General features: G+C 56.1%; 1 protein-coding gene across 8 annotated transcripts in view; it reads left to right on the top strand.

Annotated features, from left to right (window-relative positions):
* Window positions 1–26,488, top strand: part of SHANK3 (SH3 and multiple ankyrin repeat domains 3) — a 302,562-nt gene extending 276,074 nt beyond the window's left edge. For 5 of the 8 annotated variants that reach the window (XM_054083024.1, XM_054083035.1, XM_054083045.1 and 2 more), the window contains one exon: window positions 18,295–19,410. In XM_054083024.1, the coding sequence (XP_053938999.1) occupies window positions 18,295–18,838 (544 nt within the window). In that variant the 3' untranslated portion in view covers window positions 18,839–19,410. Of the gene's footprint in view, window positions 1–18,294; window positions 19,411–19,695 lie in introns of those variants that run through there. The other 3 variants (XM_054083072.1, XM_054083100.1, XM_054083109.1) reach the window with 3 other exon arrangements.
* The last annotated feature ends 231 nt before the right edge of the window (window positions 26,489–26,719 follow it).

Genomic DNA, 26,719 nt, shown 5'->3' with positions numbered 1-26,719 from the left:
TCTTGGTCCATGATCTCAGAAGGTCTCAATATTGTTGATGACTTATCTCCTTGGCCCATGACCCCATAAGATCTCCATGTCCTTGCTGACTTATCTCCTTGGCCCGTGATCCCAGAAGGTCTCCATGTCCTTGCTGACTTATCTCCTTGGCCCATGATCCCATCAGGTCTCGATGTCTTTGCTGACTAATCTGCTTGGCCCATGATCCCAGAAGGTCTACATGTCCTTGCTGATTATCTCCTTGACCCATGACTGCAGCAGGTCTCAGTGTCTTTGTTGACTTATCTTGCTGGCCCGTGATCCCAGAAGGTTTCCATGTCTTTCCTGACTAATCTCCTTGGCCCATGATCCCAGAAGTTCTCGATGTCTTTGCCGACTTATCTCCTTGGCCCATGATCCCATCAGGTCTCCATGTCTTTGCTGACTTATCTCCTTGGCCCATGATCCCAGAAGGTCTCCATGTCTTTGCTGACTAATCTCCTTGGCCCGTGATCCCAGAAGGTCTCCATGTCTTTGCCAACTTATCTCCTTGGCCCATGATCCCATCAGGTCTCGATGTCTTTGCTGACTAATCTGCTTGGCCCATGATCCCAGAAGGTCTACATGTCCTTGCTGATTATCTCCTTGACCCATGACTGCAGCAGGTCTCAGTGTCTTTGTTGACTTATCTTGCTGGCCCATGATTCCAGAAGGTCTCCATGTCTTTGCTGACTAATCTCCTTGGCCCATGATCCCAGAAGTTCTCGATGTCTTTGCCGACTTATCTCCTTGGCCCATGATCCTAGAAGGCCTCCATGTCTTTGCTGATGTATCTCCTTGGCCCATGATCCCATCAGGTCTCCATGTCTTTGCTGACTTATCTCCTTGGCCCATGATTCCAGAAGGTCTCCATATCGTTGATGACTTATCCCCTTGGCCCATGATCCCAGAAGTTCTTGATGTCTTTGCCGACTTATCTCCTTGGCCCATGATCCCATCAGGTCTCCATGTCTTTGCTGACTAATCTCCTTGGCCCATGATCCCATCAGGTCTCCATGTCTTTGCTGACTTATCTCCTTGGCCCATGCCCCAAACAGATCTCCATATCGTTGATGACTTATCCCCTTGGCCCATGATCCCAGAAGTTCTTGATGTCTTTGCCGACTTATCTGCTTGGCCTATGATCCCAGCAGGTCTCCATGTCCTTGCTGACTTATCTCCTTGGCCCGTGATCCCAGAAGTTCTTGATGTCTTTGCCGACTTATCTCCTTGGCCTATGATCCCAGCAGGTCTCCATGTCCTTGCTGACTTATCTCCTTGGCCCGTGATCCCAGAAGGTCTCCATGTCCTTGCTGACTTATCTCCTTGGCCCGTGATCCCAGAAGGTCTCCATGTCCTTGCTGACTTATCTCCAGGGCCTATGATCCCAGCAGGTCTCCATGTCCTTGCTGACTTATCTCCTTGGCCCGTGATCCCAGAAGGTCTCCATGTCCTTGCTGACTTATCTCCAGGGCCCATGATCCCAGAAGGTCTCCATGTCTTTGCTCACTTATCTCCTTGGCCCATGATCCCAGAAGGTCTCAGTGCCTTTGCTGACTTACCTCCTTGGCCCATGGTCCAAGAAGGTCTCCATGTCTTTGCTTACTCCTCTACTTGGCCCATGATCCCAGCAGGTCTCCATATCTTTGCTGACTTATCTCCTTAGCCCATAATCCCAGAAGGTCTCCATATCCTTGTTGACTAATCTCCTTGGCCCATGACTCCATAAGATCTCCATGTCCTTCCTGACTTATCTCCTTGGCCCATGTCCCAAGCAGATCAGGGGAGCCCCTGGCCAAGGCTGCCCAGAGCAGTGGTGGCTGTCCCATCCCTGGAGGTGTTGAAGGCCACATTGTAATGGGTTGGGAGGCCCTGATCCAGTGGGAGTGTGGGACTGGATGTTCTTTGAGGTCCCTTCCAACCCAAACCATTCCATACTTTGAGGTGGAACTGGGTGGGCTTTGAGGTCCCTTCCAGCCCAAACCATTCCATGATTTGAGGTGGAACTCGGTGGGCTTTTAGGTCCCTTCTAACCCAAACCATTCCATAGTTTGAGGTGGAACTGGGTGAGCTTTGAGGTCCCTTCCAACCCAAACCATTCCCTACGTTGAGGTGAAACTGCGTGGGCTTTGAGGTCCCTTCCAACCCAAACTGTTCCATGATTTAAGGTGGAACTGAGTGGGCTTTGAGGTCCCTTCCAACCCAAACTGTTCCATAATCCTTCCTGGATGGGCTTTGAGGTCCCTTCCAACCCAAACTGTTCCATAATCCTTCCTGGATGGTCTTTGAGGTCCCTTCCAACCCAAACCATTCCATAGTTTGAGGTGAAACCGGGTGGGCTTTGAGCTCCCTTCCAACCCAAACTTTTCTGTGATCCTTCCTGGATGGGCTTTGAGGTTCCTTCCAACCCAAACCGTTCCATGATTTCAGGTGGAACTGGGTGGGCTTTGAGGTCCCATCCAACCCAAACCATTCCATAGTTTGAGGTGGAACTGGGTGGGCTTTGAGGTCCCTTCCAACCCAAACCGTTCCATGATTTCAGGTGGAACTGGGTGGGCTTTGAGGTCCCATCCAACCCAAACCATTCCATAGTTTGAGGTGGAACTGGGTGGGCTTTGAGGTCGCTTCCAACCCAAACTGTTCCATAATCCTTCCTGATGGGCTTTGAGGTCCCTTCCAATCCAAACCATTCTATAGTTTGAGGTGGAACTGGGTGGGCTTTGAGGTCCCTTCCAACCCAAACCATTCCCTACGTTGAGGTGAAACTGGGTGGGCTTTGAGCTCCCTTCCAACCCAAACTTTTCCGTGATCCTTCCTGGATGGGCTTCGAGCTCCCTTCCAACCCAAACCATTCCATAGTTTGAGGTGGAACTGGGTGGGCTTTGAGCTCCATTCCAACCCAAACTGTTCCATGATCCTTCCTGGATGGGCTTTGAGGTCCCTTCCAACCCAAACCATTCCATAGTTTGAGGTGAAACCGGGTGGGCTTTGAGGTCCCTTCCAACCCAAACCATTCCATACTTTGAGGTGGAACTGGGTGGGCTTTGAGGTCCTTTCCAACCCAAACTGTTCCATAATCCTTCCTGGATGGGCTTTGAGGTCCCTTCCAACCCAAACTGTTCCATAATCCTTCCTGGATGGGCTTTGAGGTCCCTTCCAACCCAAACCATTCCATGATCCTTCCTAGATGGGCTTTGAGGTCCCTTCCAATCCAAACCATTCTATAGTTTGAGGTGGAACTGGGTGGGCTTTGAGGTCCCTTCCAACCCAAACTGTTCCATAATCCTTCCTGGATGGGCTTTGAGGTTCCTTCCAATCCTGGATGGGCACTGGTGGGTGGGAGCTGGGGCACAGGACCCTGAGCCAAGCGCCCTCCAGGTGAATTTCCGCAGCGTGCATGGCCAACTCCGTGGTCGTGGTTGTGCTTCTTCCGTGTTTGTCTGTCTGTCCCGGTTTTTTTTTATCCATAGTCTGTACGGAATAGCTTCCTACATCCGTGTTTGCTTCCTGGTGTGAACGCAGCCCCTGAGCCCGCGCAGAGCTCTGGGCAGCCTCATGGTTGATTTTTGACTTCTCATTTTCTGCCGAGCGATGAATTTCCGAGTCTGCATCCCCTTCCCGGTGCCCAGGTGGACAGGGCCAGTCCCAGGAGAGCAGAACGGCAGCGCTAGGAAGCATCTCCAGGCTGGGATGGTTTCTGCCCTATGGATGCTTTTCCCCAGGGATTGGCTCTGCTCCAGTCCCACGCTGCTTTGAGAAGAGATGTGGGAGACTCGGAAGCCTTTTGATCCATTTCGGTCCTTCTGGTGGGGCAGGAGATCCATAGGTCTGGTTGGAGCCGGAGCATTTCTCCGGCTAGAGTGGGACGGAGAGGTTCGACACAGTTTCCGCTTCGTTTTCCGTGCGATCAGCGGTGGGAAGGTCCTCATGTCATTGCATACGCCCATGTCTTCATGCATTCGGTCCTGTTGCTGCTGTCGCGGAGCGTCGTTGAGTGTTGAGGATTGCACCCAGCGGGAGGGAAGCACGGCAGGTGCTCGGCTCATCCCGCAGCTTCGTGCTGCTCGACTCAGGTCAGGGCAAATTCCATCCGCTCCGTCTTGTCTCCTGTCCCCGTGTCGTTAGGACGCAGCTCAGCAGCCGCCAGTGCATCCCAGCACCGGATGGGCAAAAAGCACCCAGGGGTGATGACTGGAGGCTGAATGGGAGACGGTTCATCCCTGTTCAGCTGAGCCGGCGTTTCAGACAATGGGAGTGCCTGCTCCCGTCCGGAACCATCTGACTGACCCTGATCGTCAGCTGATGTTTCCTCTCTGTTGCACAGCCCCTGTTTGTGTGAAAGCTTTGGGCATTGTTTCACCCACACCCAGAATCACTGCCCAACTCGGAGCGTGAGCTGCAGCCGCTCTTTCCAGCTCCACAAGCCCCGAGCTCAGCCCTGCTGGGGGGTTTGAGGCTGCCAGTGGCCAGGGCTCAGCTCCAGCAGAGCGAGCATCCCTCCCCAACTCTGAGAATGATCTCCAGATGCCCTTTCCAGCACAATAAGCATCCCTGCCCGACTCCCAAGTGTGAGCTACAGCCCCCCTTACCAACCCTACAAGCCCTGAGCTCAGCCCTGCTGAGGGGTTCAAGGCTGCCAGTGGCCAGGGCTCAGCTCCAGCAGAGCGAGCATCCCTGCCTGACTCTGAGCATGATCTCCAGATGCCCTTTCCAGCACAACAAGCATCCCTGCCCGACTCCCAAGCGTGAGCTACAGCCCCCCTTTCCAACCCCACAAGCCCTGAGCTCAGCCCTGCTGAGAGGCTCGAGGCTGCCAGTGGCCAGGGCTCAGCTCCAGCAGAGCGAGCATCCTTGCCCAACTCTGAGCATGATCTCCAGATGTCCTTTCCAGCACAATAAGCATCCCTGCCCGACTCCCAAGCGTGAGCTGTAACCACCCTTTCCAGCCCCACAAGCCCTGAGCTCAGCGCTGCTGAGGGGTTTGAGGCTGCCAGTGGCCAGGGCTCAGCTCCAGCAGGGCGAGCATCCCTGCCTGACTCTGAGCATGAGCTGCAGCCACCCTTTATGGCAGGACGAGCATTCCTGCCTGACTCCCAGTGTGAGCTGTAACCACCCTTTCCAGCCTCACGAGCCCTGAGCTCAGTCCTGCTGAGGGGTTTGAGGCTGCCAGTGGCCAGGGCTCATCTCCAGCAGAGCGAGCATCCCTGCCCAACTCTGAGCATGATCTCCAGATGCCCTTTCCAGCACAACAAGCATCCCTGCTCGAGTCCCAAGTGTAAGCTACAGCCCCCCTTTCCAACCCCACAAGCCCTGAGCTCAGCCCTGCTGAGGGGTTTGAGGCTGCCAGTGACCAGGGCTCAGCTCCAGCAGGGCGAGCATCCTTGCCTGGCTCTGAGCATGAGCTGCAGCCACCCTTTATGGCAGGACGAGCATTCCTGCCTGACTCCCAGTGTGAGCTGTAACCACCCTTTCCAGCCTCACGAGCCCTGAGCTCAGCCCTGCTGAGGGGTTTGAGGCTGCCAACGGCCAGGGCTCAGCTCCAGCAGAGCGAGCATCCCTGCCCAACTCTGAGAATGATCTCCAGATGCCCTTTCCAGCACAATAAGCATCCCTGCCCGACTCCCAAGTGTGAGATACAGCCCCCCTTACCAACCCCACAAGCCCTGAGCTCAGCGCTGCTGAGAGTTTTGAGGCTGCGAGCATCCAGGACTCAGTTCCAGCAGGGCAAGAATCCCTTCCCAACTCCAAGCGTGAGCTGCAACCCCCCTTTTCCATCTCCACAAGCTCTGAGCTCAGCCCTGCTGAGGGGTTTGAGGCTGCCAGTGGCCAGGACTCAGCTCCAGCAGGGCGAGCATCCTTTGAGCATGAGCTGCAGCCACCCTTTCTGGCAGGACGAGCATTCCTGCCTGGCTCCCAGTGTGAGCTACAGCCCCCTTTCCAGCCCCACAATCCTGAGCTCAGTCCTGCCGAGGGGCCCGAGACTGCCAACGGCCAGGGCTCAGCTCCAGCAGAGCGAGCATCCCTGCCCAACTCTGAGCATGATCTCCAGATGCCCTTTCCAGCACAATAAGCATCCCTGCCCGACTCCCAAGTGTGAGCTATAGCCCCCCTTACCAACCCACAAGCCCTGAGCTCAGCCCTGCTGAGGGGTTTGAGGCTGCCAGTGGCCAGGGCTCAGCTCCAGCAGAGCGAGCATCCCTGCCCAACTCTGAGCATGATCTCCAGGTGCCCTTTCCAGCACAACAAGCATCCCTGCCTGACTCCCAAGTGTGAGCTGCAGCCTCCCTTTCCAGCCCCGCAAGCCCTGAGCTCAGCCTTGCTGAGGGGTATGAGGCTGCCAGCGGCCAGGACTCAGCTCCAGCAGAGCAAGAATCCCTTCCCAACTCCAAGCATGAGCTGCAGCCCCCCTTTTCCAGCTCCACAAGCCCTGAGCTCAGCCCTGCTGAGGGGTTTGAGGCTGCCAGCAGCCAGGGCTCAGCTCCAGCAGACTGAGCATCCCTGCCCAACTCTGAGCATGATCTCCAGATGCCCTTTCCAGCACAATAAGCATCCCTGCCCGACTCCCAGGTGTGAGCTACAGCCCCCCCTTACCAACCCCACAAGCTCTGAGCTCAGCCCTGCTGAGGGGTTTGAGGCTGCCAGTGACCAGGGCTCAGCTCCAGCAGGGCGAGCATCCTTGCCTGACTTTGAGCATGAGCTGCAGCCACCCTTTCTGGCAGGACGAGCATTCCTGCCTGACTCCCAGTGTGAGCTGTAACCACCCTTTCCAGCTCCACAAGCCCTGAGCTCAGTCCTGCTGAGGGGCCCGAGACTGCCTACGGCCAGGGCTCAGCTCCAGCAGGGCAAGAATCCCTTCCCAACTCCAAGCATGAGCTGCAGCCATCCTTTCTGGCAGGACGAGCATTCCTGCCTGACTCCCAGCGTGAGCTGTAACCACTCTTTCCAGTCTCACAAGCCCTGAGCTTAGCTCTGCTGAGGGGCTCGAGGCTGCCAGTGGCCAGGGCTCATCTCCAGCAGAGTGAGCATCCCTGCCCAACACTGAGAATGATCTCCAGATGCCCTTTCCAGCACAATAAGCATCCCTGCCCGACTCCCAAGTGTGAGCTACAGCCCCCCTTACCAACCCCACAAGCCCTGAGCTCAGCCCTGCTGAGGGGTTTGAGGCTGCCAGCATCCAGGACTCAGTTCCAGCAGGGCAAGAATCCCTTCCCAACTCCAAGTGTGAGCTGCAGCCCCCCTTTTCCAGCTCCACAAGCCCTGAGCTCAGCCCTGCCGAGGTGTTCAAGGCTGCCAACAGCCAGGACTCAGCTCCAACAGGGTGAGCATCTTCGTTCCACTCCAAGCATGAGCTGCAGCCGCCCTTTCCAGCTTCTCCCCTGCTCCCCACTGCTCCCTGCGCCCTGTGGTGGAGGATGCTCTTGCCAGGAGCCCTGTGAGCTGGCTTCTAAATGCGAGCAGGAGCAGGGAACAGCAGACACTGCCTCTGCCCAGGGCTCATCGCCAGCGGCATTGTTCATATTTGATGCCTGAAGAGCTTCAAAGTAGGGTTTGGATTAAGGATAGGATTTGGGTTTGGGGATTAAGGGTAGGGTTTGGGGATTAGGAGTAGGGTTTGGGGATTAGGAGTAGGGTTTGGGTTAGGGCTTGGGTTCAGCTTTTAGGTTAGGAGTTAGGTTTAGGGGTTAGAGTTAGGGTTTGGGGGTTAGAGTTAGACTTAAGGGTAGGGTTAGAATGAGGGTTTGGGTTGGGGTTAAGGTTCGGGTTCGGGTTTGGGTTAGGTTTGTGAGTTAGAGTTAGGCATAGGACTCAGGTGAGGGTTGGGGTTGGCATTGCGTTCAGGTTAGGGTCGGCGTTGCGTTCAGGTTGGAGTTGGTTTTACAGTTAAGGTTAGGGTTCAAGTTAGGATTAGGGTTCAGGTTCGGGTTTGGGTTGGATTTAGCTGCTGTTTGGTCCACCAGAGTCCATGATGAGCCTGACTATGCAACCTATGCTCGCTTTCCCAGTCCCTGCTTAGCTGAGCACATTTAACCTTTTCTTAGCACTGTTCTTTGTGTTTATTCCCTGGAATGAGGGGTGCTGTAACCCCAAGGTTATTTTAGGGTGCTCAAGCGAGGAGAGTCAGTCCTACAACAGCTTCAAAGCACCATCAGCTCTGAAGCACAGTTGCTCACTGCTGCCTGGAGGCACGGTGTTACCTCTGTGTAGTAATTAGCTGTTTACTGCCCTCGTAGATTAACCTTCGGTGTCAGTTACGCTTCAAACCCTGCTGGGCCAGATTTCCCTCTCATTACCCGTACAAAGGGTCAGGCATTCGCTGCAGAATGTGCTCCTTTTTCTCTACACCTAAACCCCAAAGGTTTCAGCCCTGCTTTCCTCTGTGTGCGGCGGAGCTCGGGCTCCGGATTCACGCCCGACACGAGCCATGGTGGTGGTGTCCTCAGCTCTGAAAGCAGAGCCTGAAGCCCTGGCTGAGCTTTTAGTTGTTGGTGAGATTCCCAACGTGAGCTGGATTTGAAGGGAAGCAAGGAAACGGTTCCACCAAACCACCTGGGCAGCCTGATTTACTGGGATGTCCCTGCCCATGGCCGGGGGGTTGGAACTGGATGATCTTTAAGGTCACTTCCAACCCAAACTATTCTATGATTCCATGATTCTATGATTCTATGATCTGGTTTTGGCCAAGCTGTGATGCCTTCAACTTGCCAAGGGGACCATCTTGGGGCTCCAGCCCAGCAGGAGCCAAGCCCAGAGGTCCTCAAACACCCACCACACTCTTCTGGCCCATGGGAATCGCTGTAAGCACTGTGTGGGCTGCGTGAAGCCGTGTCCCCCTGCTCTCCCATGGACACTGCAGTGTAGGACATGCGCTGCTGTCCTCAGGGTTTCACGTAACCTGCACGGTTTCACCGCGGGGACGACAGGAGAAGCCCTCCTCCAGCTCATTGGAGACCGGCAAGGAACGAGAAACAGGAAGAAGAGTCCTGAGTCCTTCTTTTTGGGACACTTTTTGAATGAGGACCTCACTTCTGAGCCTTTGGGTGCTACCAGCGTAAATGAGAGCTGGACATTATCTTGACATGAGGAAGAATTTCTTCACCGCGAGAGTGGTGAGACCCTGGAATGGGTTGCCCAGAGAAGTTGTGGTTGACCCATCCCTGGAGATGTTGAGGGCCACGTTGGATGGGGCTTGGAGCCCCTGATCCAGTGGGAGATGTCCCTGCCCGTGTCAGGGGTGGAACTGGATGGTCTTTAAGGTCCCTTCCAACCCAAACTATTCTATGATTCTGTGATTCTATGATCAAATGCCACTGCTCCATGAGCAGACGGTGGCTTTCCCATCCCATCATCTCCTGCGCAGAGGCTGCTGAGCGTGGAGGCACTCATCTCTGGGTCAGATGCCTCTGACTGTGAGCCAGGAGCTCAGGAGAAGGTAGGACACACTGTTCCAACCCCAGAGACGGGTCCTGCTGTGGTTTGTCGGGCGGTGTGGTGAGCTAGGAAAATCAACCAGCGTTTTGAGGTCAGGAAAAAATGCTGTGGCTGTGCACAGCAAGAACGACTTTTGTTCTGGCTGCAGAAGCAAAGAAGAGAAAACCCCAGGGAGACATTATAGAGGCCTTCCAGTACCTGGAGGGGCTACAGGAAAGCTGAGAGGGACTTTTTGCAAGGGCATGGAGTGATAGGACAAGGGGGAATGGCTTTAAATTGGAAGGGGAGAGATTTAGATGAAACATCAGGAAGAAATTTTTTACGATGAAGCCCTGGACCAGAGAAGCAGTGGCTTCCCCATCCCTGGAGGTATTCAAGGCCAGGTTGGATGAGGTTTGGAGCAACCTGATCCAGTGGGAGGTGTCCCTGCCCATGGCAGGGGGTTGGATCTGGATGGTCTTTAAGGTCCCTTCCAGCCCAAACCATTCTGTGATTCTATGAGAAGCTCTTTGTTACGAGGTGGTGAACCAACGGTATCAGGAGCAACAGTTCTACCAGTGATACCATCCCATTGCTTACATCTCCAGCTTTGCCCTCCCTTAATGCTGTCAAACAGTGACAACGGTCGCGGGCTTTCTGGAATGGATTTTCATACTCTGCTTAAAGTGATTAGACAAGAATCCAGAAAATCATACGTTAAACCCAGCACAGCTTCCTCCAGCGCGGGCTGAGATGTTCCTCTGGTGAGAAGTGAAGAACTCTAAAATCATCGAGTCCAACCGTTAGCCCAACACCACTGTGCCTTCTAAATCATGGCCCAAAGTGCCACAGCCACAGGGGTTTGGACCCCTCCAGGGATGGAGACTCCACTACTGCCCAGGGCTTCGCCACTCTTTCCATAAAGAAATCTTTCCCAATATCCAATCTGAACCTCCCCTGGTGCAACATTTCCTCTCCTCTCATCCCTTCTTGCTTGGTAGCAGAGACCAACCCCCACCTGGCTCCAACATCCTTTCCAGGAGCTGCAGAGAGCGATAAGATCTCCCCTGAGCCTCTTCTCCAGGTCCCAGGTCCCTCAGCCGCCTCTCATAATCCTTGTTCTCCAGCCCCTTCCTCAGCTCCATTCCCTTCTCCGGATGCATCCCAGCCCCTCAAGGTCTTTCTTGGAATGAAGGACCCGAAACTGAATCCAGAAATCAAGGTGTGGCCTCCCCAGGGGGACAATCCCTTCCCTACTCCTGCTGGCCACCCTACGGCTGATCCATGCCAGGATGCTGTTGGCCTTCTTGGCCACCTGGGCCACCGCTGGCTCGTGTTGAGCCACTGTCAACCAACACCCCCAAGTCTTTCTCTGGCAGGCAGCTTTCCAGCCGCTCTTCCCCAAGCCTGGAGCTGCACGGGGTTGTTGTGCCCCAAGTGCAGGACTCGATACTTGGTCTTGCTGAATCTCATCCTCTTGGTCTCAGCCCATGGATCCAGCCTGGCCAGATCCTTCTGTAGAGCCTCCCTACCCTCAAGCGGATTGACGCTTCTGCCCAGCTTAATATCATCCGCAGACTTCCTAAAGATGAAGTCAGTGTTCCCTGAAGAGGAACTCTTCTAGTGCTTCCTCAGCATCATCAACCCTCCAGATGGAGTTCCTGCATCGCCTTCAAGAGGGACAGTACATTGCATGTGATTAACCCCGCTCGCTGGTATCAGTTTTGTAGGTGTTCCCTGGCAGCAAATCCTTTGTCTTTCTACTTGGAAAGAGAAGAACTTAGAAGTGACAGATTTATCTTCCCTAATGAAAACGCTGGCTGCACGGTTGAGTCTGAGGAAAAATGACAGCGGGAAATTAGATCGCCTTCAGTGACAAACCTCCTTCTCGGTAGTTCTTCAGCTAAGCCTCACGCGCTGCTGGGCGCCCTTTCCCCTGTGGGCTCTCTTTATGAGGATAAGCTCATCCTCTCTTTGGATTCTGTTGCTGAGAGCCATGAATACATTTCTTGCCAAAATGCAGTAGTTAAGGAAGAGCAGTGGGTTGGGAGATGCTCCTGAGAATGGCTCGTCATCACTCTCCCAGGAAAGAAGCTTTGTCTGTCACTGGTGTGTGCACTGTTGGAGCACAGGGGTTATGGTGCTGCCTCCCATCCTGGGTTTCCACTCTCTGGGTGGCTCTGAGGACAGGAGGGCTCTTCCGGCTCCTTCATGGCATGGCTTCATTTGATTCTCTGGCCAATGGGACTTCCTCAAGGTTCTGTGAAGAAGCCTAATTCTGCCCAGCTTTGGAAACCAGCCCCTACCCCTTCGTTGAAAGAAAATTCATCTAAACGGAGCCCGTCAGCAAGAGCTGGGGTGTAGGCAAGGGATCATAGGGTCATAGCGTGGTTTGGGTTGGATGGGACCATAGAATCATAGAATCACCAGGTTGGAAGAGACCTCTTTGGATCATCGAGTCCAACCATTCCTATCTGCCACTAAACCATGTCCCTCAGCACCTCATCCACCCGTCCCTTAAATACCTCCAGGGAAGGTGACTCCACTCCCTCCCTGGGCAGCCTCTGCCAGGACCCAATGGCCCTTTCTGTGAAAAATTTCTTCCTGATGTCCAGTCTGACCCTCTCCTGGCGGAGCCTGAGGCCATTTCCCCTTGTCCTGTCCCCTGTCCCTTGGGAGAAGAGCCCAGCTCCCTCCTCTCCACAACCTTCTTTCAGGAAGTTGTAGAGAGCAATGAGGTCTCCCCTCAGCCTCCTCTTCTCCAGGCTAAACAACCCCACGGCCCTCAGCCGCTCCTCGTAACCCTTCTTCTCCAGACCCCTCACCAACTTCGTTGCTCTTCTATGGACACGCTCCAGAGCCGCAACATCCTTCTTGGAGTGAGGGGCCAGAACTGAACACAGGATTCGAGGTGCGGTCTCACCAGTGCCAAGTCCAGGGGCAGAATCACCTCCCTGGACCTGCTGGCCACACCACTTCTGATCCAAGCTAAGATGTCATTGGCCTTCTTGGCCATCTGGGCCACCATGAAGGTCATCCAGTTCCATCCCCCTGTAATGAGCAGGGACATCAACCAGACGTTGTTGCTCAGAACCCCATCCAACCTAACCTTGAATGTTTCCAGGGATGGGGCATCTATCGCCTCTCGAGGTGGCCTGTGCCAGTATTTCTCCACCCTTGGTGTGAACAATTTATTCCTAATACCTACTCTAAACTTCTCCTCTTAGTTTGAAACCATCACCCCTTGTCCTATTGCTACAGGCCCCAACAAAAGGTTGTTCTGCATCTTTCTTATCAGCCCCCTTTAAGTATTGAAAGGCCACAATAAGGTCTCAAAGTCTTCTCCGGGCTGAACATCCGCAAGTCTCTCAGCCTCTCCTCATCGGGGAGATGTTCCAGGCCTTTGATCATTCTTGTGGCCTCCTCTGGACTCGTTTCAACAGCTCCATGATGTCCTTCCTGTGCTGAGGACACCAGAACTGGACACAGAGCTCCAGATGAGGTCTCACCAGAGCAGAATAGAGGGGCAGAATCCCCTCCCTCCCTGCTGGCCACGCTTCTTCTGGTGCAGCCCAGGATACGGTTGGCTTTCTGGGCTGCGAGCACACATTGTCAGCTCATGTCCAGCTTCTCATCCACCAGGACACCCAGGTCCTTCTCCTCAGGGCTCCTTTCAGTCTCTTCATCCCCCAGCCTGGATTGATACTGAGGGTTTCCCAGGGGACAACAAGTGCTGCTTTCCTTGGATCCTGGCATGTGAGAGCATCCAGCTCGTGCCAGAGCGTTTATGTCCTGTTTGGTTGTTGTGTTACCTCCACGGTGACGCGTAGCACAAACCCTTTGGATTTTTTGTTTCAGGGCTATCTAGAGAGACTTTCTGTCCTTTCCATCCTCCTCCTCTTCGTCGCCCCTTTTCAGGGACACTTCTCATGAGACAATTCTAGAAGATAAAACCCTTTTGAAGTGGGAACGGTAGAGGTATCGCGTTATCTGTGCATGCACCACACTAGGCAGGAGGTCTCAAGGTGTCCATAGAATAGTTTGGGTTAGAAGGGACCTTAAAGGTCATCTAGTTCCTACTCCCATCTGCGTTTCAAGTCAAGAGAGGAAGGATCAATCTCCAACCTTGGTCCTACAGCCCAGCCTGGCCATGGTTGGAGCTAGCGCCAAGCTCTGGGCACACCAAGTAGAGCTGGAGAATCATGAGAGCAGCCTTGAGTCTCACTCCTCAATTGGTGAAGGTTGTTCACCACAGGACGCGAGTCCTTCATCCACTTCTAATGAAAAGTGATGGAGATGCTTTTGAAGGGCAGTGTGAAAACACCTGGAAGCCAAGAGCGGCAACGTGTCCCTGCTCAGGGCCGTGGTTTAGTGGCAGATAGGAATGGTTGGACTCCATGATCCAAGAGGTCTTTTCCAACCTGGTGATTCTATGATTCTATGAAAGACTCGCCAAGCAAAAATGAAGTGTTTTTCTTCGGAGTGGTTAGAAGCGCCTTGCCTCGGTTGCTGAATCTGTCCTCGCCTTTCTTAGCCTTGAAGAAAATTGGACTGAGATGCAGAGTTCAAAGGAAGACTCCTCATCCATTAGTGACTCATTCAAGAAATCTGCTTTTTAATACCTTCAGTAAAAATATTCCCAGAAGGCTTAATTAGTTGTCCTACAAATGCATAATCCTTCTTCCTTTGGTTAGAACTTCGCTTTTCATCAAGCTGGGGTTTCTTTCCTTGTGAGGCTGCAGCCTGTGAGACCTCTTCTCCCTCTTTGACGATTCCCATCGGTTCCTTACGTCCCAAAAGACTCATTTTTCTGTCTACACTGAGAAAGCAATCAAGGCAACCAATCTACTGCTCCTGCTGGTGCTGACATTCCACCATCAAGCTTTGCGGGACAGGGTTGGAGAGCTGCCAGAACCTGGATTTCATGTGCTCAGAGAAGACCAGCTTGAAGGCAGCCCTACAGCGATGATTAGAGCTGTCACATCCCATCATCCTTGATGATGTTCAAGGCCAGGTTGGATGGGGCTTCGAGCAACCTAGTCTAGCGGAGGGTGTCCCCGCCCATGGCAAGGGGTTGAAACTGGATGGTCTTTGAAGTCCCTTCTAATCCAAACCATTCCATGGTTCTTCTAACTCACAGAGAAAGCTGTGGCAACCCGCATCCCACCTTCTCTGGGCTGTTGGTGCTCCAAGGTCCAGATGGAGCACCACCGGAAATGGAAAATGAAGAAAAGCATTTCATTTTTCTTATTGAGTTCCCCGGTTACCTTAGAATCAGAGAATCAGAGAAGAGTTAGGGTTGGAAGGGACCTTAAAGATCATCCAGTTCCAATCCCTGTGCCATGGGCTGGGACATCCCACTGGATCAGGCTGCCCAAGACCCTTCCAACCTGGCCTTGAACACCTCCAGGGATGGGGCAGCCACAACTTCCCTGGGCAACCTGTTCCACCTTGACTTGAAGTTGTCTGAAGAAGAAGTGGACAACACCTTCGTGCTCCTGAAACCCAACAAAGCTTAAATTCTCCGCAGCAGCGTCCTGAAATGTAGCAGCACTTGGCTTCGGCTTGGCCACAGCTGGCTGGTGCGCATCTCCAGCAGGGTGCATTCCTTGGGCAAAACAGATGATACGCCAACACAAACCTGCCGTGAAGAAGATCGGTGATCCAGGAAAACCCCTTCTGAGCAGATATTGTCACTGTGCATCATGTGCAAGACCTTGGAAGGGCCGCTGTGCTGAGGTGCCACTTGTGAACGATCACATCCGGCAAAACTGGCTTCAGAGCAGAGTGAAATCCGAGCGATTGGACTGCTGGCCGACAATGAAGTCCAGCTTCCAGGACATCGGGAAGGTGGGCACGTGGTTGGCAGAACAGTGCTGCTGAAGGAGCCAACAGTGCACTGCATGGACCAAGCTGGTGCTCTGCAGAAAGCAGACCTGCAAGTTACTTCTCCTGACCAACTGTGCCCAGGAAGGTGCCACGGCACCACCGTCTCATCATTGCAAGGACATGACCACTGTGGAAGTTTGGGAACACACCTGATTTCTCACATGTGAATCATGGAATCGTTACGGTTGGAAAAGACCTCTAAGCTCGTCCAGTCCAACCGTCAGCCCAACCCGACTGTGCTGACTAAACCATGTCCCAAAGTGCCACCACCACAGGTTTTTTGAACCTCTCCAGGGATGGAGACTCCACAACTTTCCTGCCGGGGGTTTATCACTCTTTCAGTAAAGAATTTTTTTTCCCCAATATCCAGTCTGAACCTCCCTTGATGCAACTTGAGGCCATTTCTTCTCATCCTATCACTTGTTCCTTGGGAGAAGAAAGCAACCTGGCTCCATCCTCCTTTCCGGGAGTTGGAAAGAGTGAGGAGATCTCCCCTCAGCTTCCTCTTCTCCAGGGTAGCAGTGTCTCCTATGCCGCATCCCTGGAGGTGTTCGGGGCCAGGTTGGATGGGACTTTAAGCACCCTGATCCAGTGGGAGGTGTCCCTGCCTATGGCAGGAGGGCTGGAACTGGATGGGCTTTGAGGTCCCTTCCAACTCAAACCATTTCATGATTCTATGACATGAAGGCATCCTTTTCTCTGCGAAGAAACACACCCCTTCGATCTGGCAGTGTTTCTTTTGCCTTTCTGTGGCCGTCAGTGCCTCTGGTCACCCCCTGCCGGGCTCTTGTCAGTAGACCCAGAACTTTCTCTCCCTTCATCCCTTCCAGCAGGGAGCAGAGATCCTTTGCCAGCCCTCGGAGCGGGACGCCGTTGTTTGTACTGTCACTTCTTGTTCTGTTTCTTGTACCGCAGCCCTCAAGGTCATCCTGCTCTTCCTCTTGTCTATTGATGGAGCTTCCCAAATGTGATTCATCGTCATGCTTCTTTAGAGCCCTTTCGCTTTCTCTGCCAAGGTGACAGGAAAACAAGAAGAAGAGGAAATGTGCATAAGCCCACGGACCTTCACGTTTGTCTTAAACTCATCTTCTTGGAGCCATCTCGCTGGGAGGTCATTAGTGCTAATTAACCTCCCAGAAGCGCGACTCTTGTGTCGTGGGTGCGTTAGTGGCGGTGGGCGGGTGCCCTTAACCATAGCCCTTGAACTCCTGTTGCTGGCCACAGGTTCCTAGCGTGCCAACTCTCTTCCAGGAGGGACCTGAGATGGGAGAGGAGAACTTGGAGAGTTATTGGGAAGCAGAGATCCCTGTACTGCACCGTGTTTGGAAGCCCGGCATTGTGCAGACAGCTTGGAAGACGGCTTCTTTGATAGTTGGATGTCACATCCAGGTGCCAGGAAGCCGCAATTCTGTTGCCTTTTAGCCGTTAGCTTGGAGGACAAGCAAGCTGACCCAAATGCGTGGTCCTGGACTGTTTAGGAGAGGTGACCAACCCAACCCTGGGGTGTGCAGCCCTGAAGCAATGGACCCTTCCTCTTCTCTTGCTTTTGGTCAGGGCTGTAGGGGCATCCAGGCCCCCGAGGACACGATCACTGTTGAGAATCCTCCTCAGAACTCATCAGCCTCAATGAGAAGGTCCCACGGAGCAGTGCCCACAGCTCCAGGGTGGGTTCAGGGTGCAGCTCCCGGTCGGAACCCCGGCTGTAGTCAGTGATGAGTGCTGTGGAAGGAGGTCCCCAAGTAGGACATGAGCAGCGACGGTCCCAGCATCGTGCCTTCCCGAGGCCTCTCTCCGCTTGTTTCACCAGAAGGACTCATCCTCCATGGTCTTACCCTGTTAGGTTTTAGATCCATTTCTTTTCACGTACTTGTTTATGCCAGGGGAGACAAGAGGTGACGGCAGAAGGAAGGTTTGCAGCAGGGTTTGTCCCCAGCAGAGACTTTTGGAGCGGTGAACAGAGCCAAGTGCTGCAAGAGGGGCTTCATCCTGCCCACCTCCACAATCTGTGCCCACCACGACGCAGGGCGCAGGCTGGGGAACTGGACATGGTGTTGTGCAAGAGGACAAGCAGGCCAGGCGCCTCTCGTGAAGGAGGTGACCAGTCTTGGGTGATGATCAGGCCCTGCTGTCTCCACCCTTGGGGTGGCTGATGGTCTTCCCATCCCCACACCGGGATGGTTCCCGACCCCATCCTTGGGGTGGCTGATGGTCATCCCATCCCCACACCGGGATGGTTCCTGACCCCATCCTTGGGGTGGCTGATGGTCATCCCATCCCCACACCAGAATGGTTCCCTCTTGTTCCCGACCCCATCCTTGGGGTGGCTGATGGTCATCCCATCCCCACACCGGGATGGTTCCTGACCCCATCCTTGGGGTGGCTGATGGTCTTCCCATCCCCACACCGGGATGGTTCCTGACCCCATCCTTGGGGTGGCTGATGGTCATCCCATCCCCACACCAGGATGGTTCCCTCTTGTCCGACTGGGAATGCTGGTTTGCTCCGAGTCCATGGTGGGACATGAGAGCACGCCAAGGGTTAGCGAAGGGCGATGCGGGCAGTCCCAGTGGGAGATGGTGCCCACGGGCTTCTGTGCAGCTCTGCTGCAGCTCCTTGCCGACCAACTGAGGCACAAGTTCTTCCACTGCAGCCGGTCTTTGTGTGCACCCAGCTGCAGGTCCTCCTTGGTAGGTCTCGATGGGCTTCGGAGCCATGGCAGCTAGGACAGGTTTGGCCGGGAAGCTGAGATACTTGCTTCAACCTCTCCTACCTCCTCTGGGACACCTTGGCTGAGGTGTTCCAAGCCACGTCCCCCAAGCGCTGCAGAACCCGGTCCCGTCTCAGGCTGGCCCAGCCCTCCAGCAGCCTCCCGCCGTGTATATTGTGTGTTTGCTCCTGTGTCTGGGGACCTCCGCCTCACCCCTGCCCTCTGCTCTCTCTCTCTCCTCTCTTTCTCTCGCTGTACCGTTCTTTCCGCAGACTTTTCAGTAGTTTAGGAGAACTCAGCACCATTTCCCAGCGGAGCTCCGGGACCACCTACACAGTCCGACCTGGCAGTCGCTACCCCGTAACCCGACGTACCCCCAGCCCCGTGAAGCCGGCTCTGGATCGGACAGAGCCACTCAGCACCGTCCGGCCCTACGGTCTGACCCCTCCCACCATCCTCAAATCTTCCAGCCTCTCCATCCCACACGAGCCCAAGGAGGTGCGCTTTGTGGTGAGGAGCGTGAGCGCCCGGAGCCGCTCCCCGTCCCCATCCCCTTCTCCAGGGCCACCCCTGCACACCCTCCACCCGCCTCGACCCTTCATGCAGAAACCCCTCCACCTGTGGAACAAGTACGACGTTGGGGACTGGCTGGAAAGCATCAATTTGGTGGAGCACCGAGACAAGTTTGAGGACCATGAAATAGAGGGCACGCATCTGCCCGCCCTCACCAAGGAGGACTTTGTGGAGTTGGGGGTGACCCGAGTTGGGCACCGGATGAACATTGAGCGGGCACTCAAGCAGCTGGTAGACAGCTGACCGTTCCCAGGCAGCGCTGGCCTCTTCCAGAGCCACCACGGGGAGGGGGAAGGCGTTTCTACTAGACTAATAAAACCCACTTTGATTCTCTTTCTATTCTGAGCACTGCACTGAAGGGCGCGGAGCCGAGGGGCTCCCGCCCGCTCCCACACCGTCCCGGCGTGCCACGCACACGCAGAGCCTCCCCACCCCCCCTTGCTCGGCCCCGCCAGCCCCGCGACGCCTTCGGGACAAGGAATGTTGCATGAAATACATCCTCGTTTCTGTTCCTCCCAGAGAGTCTGGCCTGTATATCGCTTGATGTGCTCTTCCCCAGGGACGTCGCTGGTGGCCGGAGGGACCGAGGCGCCACGTGCTGCCGAGCCCGGACTCTCCGGGATCGAAGGGCAACACTTGGTCGGGGTGGGGAGCGGGACAGGGCCAGTGGTGCAGTGAGGAGCGGAGCCCTGGCTAGCGAAAGGGCTTTTTGCAGTAGTCCAAGCGCTGACTGCGTTTCCCCGGATGACAACAGGCAGGGAGATGAGCATTCCAGGCACCTGCCGTGTCTCGGGCAGGTCGGGGTGGCCCATGGTAGGAGATGGGCAAGGTGGGAGCAGGGCAAGGGCTGCAGGAGGCAGGCAGGGCCAGCACCGGTTCCACTTTGGGAAGAGCAGGAAGGAGGCACCGCGGCCGTGGTGGTCGCCCTGACCCTGTGCAGGTTCTTCCTGTTGGGTTTGGAGGCAACCGGCCAAGCCGGGTGGTCCAATGGTTGAGGGGAAGGGCTCCAACGTGCCAAAGTCTCCACGGAAGGGCAGTCCCAGTGCAGTGGCCAAGTGGACGCCTACGGTGACGCCCAGACCTGCTCCCTCCCCGCGCAGAGCCGCCCTGGGAAGCAGCCAACCTTGCCGTGCAAGCCAGAAGAGCGATTCCCACGCGAGAGACTAGCCTTGGACTCTGTGCTGCCGCTCTGCCTGTCGCCCTCGGTTGCCCCCGGTGAGAGAGGGACTGAAACCGCATGGATCGAAGCATGTTTGGGGATGTCGGAGGGAGGCTGGTGGGGAATCCAGCAGAAAACGCTTTGCCAACATTTGGGGAGGGTGGGGGTGGGTGATGTTTTATTTCCTCTTGGTTTGGGGTCTTGTTTCCAAGGGGGGGGGGGTGAGTTGATGGATAATATATAATCTCCGTGCATTTATATAGAGAGCAGCTGATGACCGACAAGAGATGATACCCAACTACAGGATTCCCACTCCGTCCTAGTCATCCTTATTTTGCATCTTTTTAATCAGCTATATATTTGAAAAGAGAGAACAAATATCTATATATCTATATCTATATCTATAGCCACCTGATTTTGTTATAATTTTACTAAATCTATATATCTCGAAGACTTGTTGAGATGCTGGCGAGGCGGTGCCCGCACCCCTCCCCTGGGATGCCCATGGCTCATGGGACTTTTTAGCAACTGACGGAATGAATGTGAAAGCCTTTTTAAGATAAAAAAAACAAAAAAAATCCCCCCCCCCCGACACGCACCCCCTCCCCTCCGACAGCTCCTTTCGAACTCTCTGGATTTTAAAGAGAAACACAACACAAAACTTGGGTTTTTTGGGACACACCGAGTCTTCCAGCCCCGCCAGGCAGAGCCACGCGAAGCTGGTGCTTCCGCCACCCCGCTCAATCCTGCGCCTCTGGCAGGCGCAGGTCCCTCTCCCACCTCCGCTCCCGGGGAGCAATCGCCACCGCTGGGCACGGCATTTGCCCTATTGCCGCTGTCGGCTTGGCCAACGAGGCCTTGGTGGGGCTGCTCCTCTGGAGTGGCCAATCGGGAGCGGGAAGAAGCTGGCGTGCAGGTCCGGCGGCCAGGCTGGCTCCCGCCGCGCCGCTGAGGAGCCATAGGGATGGTGGTGCCATGGTGGCACAGCCACAGGGCTACCGGGGCTTGGTGGGAGCCATCCAGTCATCCAACAGCTTTGGAGAGCTGGAGGAACCCAACCAGCACTGGGAACCATCCCGTCACCCAAAGGCTTTGGGGAGCTGGAGGAACCCAACTGGTGCTGGGAGCCATCCCATCACCCAAAGGCTTTGGAGAGCTGGAGGAACCCAACTGGTGCTGGGAACCATCCCGTCACCCAAAGGCTTTGGGGAACTGGAGGAACCCAACCAGCACTGGGAACCATCCCGTCACCCAAAGGCTTTGGGGAACTGGAGGAACCCAACTGGTGCTGGGAACCATCCCGTCACCCAAAGGCTTTGGGGAGCTGGAGGAACCCAACTGGTGCTGGGAACCATCCCGTCACCCAAAGGCTTTGGGGAACTGGAGGAACCCAGCCAGCACCAGCGCTGGGAATCATCCAGTCACCCAACATCTTTGGGGAACTGGAGGAACCCAACCAGCACTGGGAACCATCCAGTCACCCAAAGGCTTTGGGGAACTGGAGGAACCCAGCCAGCACCAGCGCTGGGAATCATCCGGTCACCCAACATCTTTGGGGAGCTGGAGGGATCCAACCAATGCCGGCACTGGGAGCCATCAGGACCCAACCAGCGCTGGCGCTGGGAGCCATCCGGTCACCCAAAAGCTTTGGGGAGCTGGAGGGATCCAACCAGCACTGGTGCTGGGATTCATTCAGTCACCCAATGGCTTTGGCGAGCTGGAAGGACCCAACCGGCCCAGATGCTGGGAGCCATTGGGATCCAACCAGCGCTGGCGCTGGGAGCCATCCAGTCACCCAACAGCTTTGGGGAGCTGGAGGGACTCAACCACCTTGGCACTGGGAGCCATCGGGACCCAACCAGCACTGGTGCTGGGAGCCATCCAGTCACCCAACGACTTCGAGGAGCTGGAGGGACCCAGCCAGTGCTGGGAGCCATCCAGTCACCCAACAGCTTTGGGAAGCTGGAGGGGCTCAACCAGCGCCGGCGCTGAGAGCCATCCAGTCACCCAACAGCTTCAGGAAGCTGGAGGGACTCAACCAGCGCCGGCGCTGGAGGTGGCAGTGTTCCCGTCCCGCACCGTGGTGCCCAGTGCCCCTTCCTCGCTGGCCCGGGGGTGGCCGGGGCTTGGCCAGCTGGCAGGGGACGGCTTGGTGACTCGTGTTCCCAAAAAGCTGAGTCCCCCATGAAGGCATTAACTCTTCTGGTGCTAGAGGGAAGGACAAGGAGGTTCCTTCTGACCCTCACACATCTCTGAACCTTTACAACCTTCAGCCAGGGAAAAGGCTCAGGACCAGGGTGGGGGTCGCAGACCCTCCTGTGCCCACCACAAGGACCTTCCCAGGACGGATCCTGACCTATGCCCGTGCACCGGGTCCTCCCTGGGATGGATCCTGACCTGTGCTCGTGCACCAGGTCCTCCCTGGGATGGATTCTGACCTGTGCCCATGCACCAGATCCTCTCTGGGATGGATTCTGACCTATACCCATGCACCAGGTCCTCCCTGGGATGGATCCTGGTGCTGTGGTGCCATCTCCTTTTCCCTGAGCTCTTGCTGGGCGCATGCCCACCCTGAGCTCTCTGGAAGCCACTGGACCCTGGGGGCTCGTGGCCTCTCCTCCTTCCTTGGGTGCCATCCCACCGCTCCCAGCCGGGACGGCACCCAGGGATGGCGCGAGGGGCTCCGAGCTGGACCGGCGAGCAAACAGCCTGCGTCCATACCCCGGGGTACCCCAAGCCTCGCACCCCAAAACTTGGGGAGCCAAGAGGCGTCTGAATCGCGATAGCAGCCATTGCGTCTGCGTTACCTGGGGTGCCACCGCACCCCGTCAGGCGTCCCCAGCCCCAATGCTGCCGCTCTCCTGCAGGACCTGGAGCGGGATGTCGTGTGCCACGTCCTGCTCCTTCCACCCTCTTGCCCCATAGCTGTGGCCCCAGCCCATCGTGGCCACGCATCCCATCCTTCCTTTCGCCCTTTGGGCCCCCACCAGGCTCCCAGCACCTTCACCCTCCTGTGCACCAACCTTCACCCTCATGCTCATCTCCCACCTTCACCCATCCTACACATCTCCCACCTTCACCCGTCTCCCGTACCCAGAACCTTCCACCTCCTACACATCTCCCACCTTCATCTGTCCTCCGTACTCAGCACCTTCATCCTCCTGCAGGATGGATCCTGGTGCTGTGCATCTCCCACCTTCATCTGTCCTCCGTACTCAGCACCTTCATCCTCCTGCAGGATGGATCCTGGTGCTGTGCATCTCCCACCTTCATCTGTCCTCCCTACCCAGCACCTTCACCGTTTCGCGCATCTCCCAACTTCATCCACCCCACGTCCCCAGCGCCTTCGACCTCCTGCACACCTCCTACCTTCACCCCTCCCTCGTCCCCAGCACCTCCACCCCTCGAACCCTCCGCTCCAGCCCCGCACGCCTCGCTGCAGCCAGCAGCATGCACGGATGCATGCGCCGCGTCCCAGCTCAGCACCCCTTTTCCCCACCTCACCCTCCCTTACCAGGGTTCCAGATCCTTCATCCTGGCATTGCTCAGCACCTTCTGGTCACAAGGGCTTGCTGGCATGGTCCTGCATGGGCAGGGGTGGTCCCGCTCCAGAGATGTCCTCTTCCACCGGCATGGCTGCACCTCACTTTGCCAGCACAGCCGTTGCCGCCGCTCCTCTTGCATGCCTTGGCCCTGTGCTTGCTCCTTCCAGAGCGGCCGGTTCCGCGTCCCTCTGCCACCTTTCACGCGCTTTGCTGTGCCCACACCTTTGGTTCTGTTCAGCTCAGCACCCAACCATCACCCAACCTCACCGCTTGACCCCTGCAACCAGAGCTTGGCTCTCCGGGCTGGTGCTTCTTCTCCAGCATCCTGGGACACCGGCGAGCAGCCGGTTGCTCTGCACCCCTCTGGGGACACTGCATGCTGGACTTGCCACCGCACAACCCGCCCGAGGAGGCTCCACCACGCGCAGGACCCCGTGCCCATCGCCTGGCTTTGGCTCCTGCTGCTGCACACCTGCAGAGCCCTCGCTGTCCCCTCTCCGGCTCCATCCCTGCATCCCCCCAGGGCCAGATCCTGATGTCAATGTCCCATGGAGCTCCACCAGAGCACTCGCTGAGTATCTGCACGCTTGGCCAAGCTTCTCTGCGGCTGCTGGCTCATCCCATGCTCTGCATGCCCCAGCCCTGCCAGCTCGTTCCACTGCTGCCCCTTGCACCGCTTCTCCTGCTGCGCTTCATTCCCAACACGCTGCTGGCTCCTTCCGTGCCTCAACCGCAGGTAATGGATAACCTGGCAGCCCTTGGAGATCTTGGTGGTCCATGGAGGCCCTAGTGGTCCATGGAGGCCCTGGTGGCCCTCAGGAACCCTGGTGGTCCTTGGAGGCCCTGGTGGCCCTCAGGAACCCTGGTGGTCCTTGGAGGCCCTGGTGGCCCCCCAGTGACCCCAGTGGCTCATTGAGAGCCTGGTGGCCCATGGAGACCCCAATGACCCTTGGAGACCCTGGTGGCCCATGGAGACCCCAATGGCTCTTGGAGGCCTGGGTGGCCCATGGAGACCCCAGAGGTCCTCGCGCCCCAGCGCGGCCCCGCAGCTTAAGGCCAGCGGGCACCGCCGGTGGAAGTGTGACGGTGTGTGAGCCTGAGTGCAGGCTGCTCGATGGGTTCACGTTGGGTGAACCCAGGGTCTCTGCCCCTTCCGCAGCTGTTTTGGGGGCAATCGAGAGACCCGCCTGCACCCGCCTCTTGCCGCAAAGAGGCCAGAAGTCTGCAGAGCGCAACTTTTCTGCAGAAAGTTCGGTCTGGGACCAGGAAAGCTGGACGCCTTCTTGCCATTTCTGAGGAGCCCTCCTCTTCCTCCCTAATTCCCACCGCTGTACCCAATCCTCTCGTAAGGGCTGGAAATGGTGGATGCACCGCTCCGCCCCGGTGGAGCCAGCGGCTGTGCCGCCCCCTCTCCGTGCATCCCAGCTTCCACCACGAAGCAGCTGCAGCCGTACCTGTGTTGGCAAACACTGCGTGATCCCTCCCGCGGGATGGACACCACGGCTCGTCCCAGTCAGGCGTCACACCAAAGAAGGCGACTTCCACTCACGCTGCCGCGCCATCGGTCCTGATCCCAGGGGCTGCCCGGGGCCACCCTAAACCTGCTCCCCTGCCCTAATCCTGCTCCCCTGCCCCGGCAACCAACAGCTTCATCCTCCTCATCACCCTCCCACCCAACCTTGAGCCCTCCCTGTCCACCCGCATCCACCACGGACGTGTGCGCATGGCAGAGTTGGGTGAGCTTGGAGCTTTGGAGGCAGCACCGGGATGGTGTTGGGTGCCGAAGCGCCTTTGACTGCCACCCTGCCTCCTCCCCAGCCTGCTCCCACCCTACGCCCACCCGTGCCCCCTCAGCTCACCCAGCTGGGGCGGCAGCGAGGACTGGGTGACCACGTCCTCCAGCCAACGCCACCACCACGTCCCCCACACACCTTCAGCGTCCATCCAGGCTTGGGTCCTAAGGTCCCATCCCTGCTTGGCCCCGGAGAACGTCCCCACCTTGGGCTCAACCCGGTGGTGCGGTGCCTTCACCGGGGCAGCCAGGTTGCCCAATGGCCAAGATCTTGTCCCACGGCCATTCCCACCCCTCCGGCAGATCCGTAATCTCCCCGCTAACGCAGCTGCTGCTCCTTTTCTTTTTCTCAGCTGAAGCAAAGAGGAATTTTTTTCCCCCCTCCCCCCAGGTGTAGATAGCGCTTTCCTGACTCTGTATCTATTCTGGCTGCCTTGGCATCTCTCTCCGCTCCAAACATCTCCAGACCCAGTGAGACATTTCATTTTGAAAAGCCATCCAGGAGAAGGCAGAGCGGTAGCGGGCAAGGAACCGACCCCACGAGCCTGCGGCGCGGCCGGCAGCGAGCGCCGCATCCCTCGGCCGCGCGCGGTGGTTACTGTGATTCTCATGGCTTCTCAATGACTTGGGTTCTCTTCTGTATTTAAAAAGAAAAAACAAAAAAACAAGGGATACACTTTTTTTTTTCCGGCTTCGAAGGGTTATTTTAATTTTTTTTTTTAAATTAGAATTTGTTGGTATTTCTTTTTTTCTTTTTCCACTTTGTGTCATCGCTCCCCCCTTCGCCATCAGCTCCCGTCTGTAATCCTGACTGTAAAAGAAGAGCAAACGTAAAACCCAAAAGCGCTTCGTCCTCGGTTGGGGGAAGAGCTTTGCCAACCAAAACCGCCGTCGCCCAACGGGGAGGAAGCGCGCGGCGTGGGGGGTCTTTTTTTTTTCCTCGCCCTCACTGCCGCATGCATGAGACCACCCCGCACGCCCCCGGGCGCGCGCTCACACCCCACTGCATGTGCATATTCCGGCCGCTCTCTCTCTCTCTCTCTCACCAACACACACACACACACACGCGTGCACACACGCGCGTGTGCGACCGCGCACGGCTCCGCCATCCACACTCTCGTTTCTTCCCCAGACGGACTCACCTGTGGGTTTTTTTTTTTTGGTTCTGTTTTTAATTTTACAGGGTCGGTTTGACTTCACCCTTATTTTGTATGGATTTTTTCCCCGGAGGAGATTTCTCCTTCTCCGGAGTCATGGAGGTGTGGCCATTCGCCTCCCGCCCTTGACGTTGTGATACACATACCCCACAGAGATCTATGTTTCTTATATTATATTATTATTATTATTATTAATTATTATTATTATTATTATTATGTAATAAATTTATAAGAAAGCTCCGCTTCGTATCGTGGTGGATCGGATCCGGCAACTTCCAGCCCTGAGCTGCCATCCAGGGATCCTCCGTAGGGGATGCGTCGACACCTTGGCTGTGGATATTGGGGGGGGGAAGCACCCCAAAATGGGAAGGGAGTGGGAGGGAGCATCAGCAGCCCAAACTGGGCAAGAGGGAGAATGCACCCCGAAATGTGTGGCCAGGCGGATGCAGCAGCACCCCAATATGGGAAGGG

This window comes from Cuculus canorus, chromosome 1 (assembly GCF_017976375.1).
Source record: "Cuculus canorus isolate bCucCan1 chromosome 1, bCucCan1.pri, whole genome shotgun sequence".
Taxonomy (NCBI): Eukaryota; Metazoa; Chordata; class Aves; order Cuculiformes; family Cuculidae; genus Cuculus; species Cuculus canorus.
The sequence above is the reverse complement of the archived record's forward strand: the minus strand, read 5'-3'. Positions and strand labels throughout refer to the sequence as shown.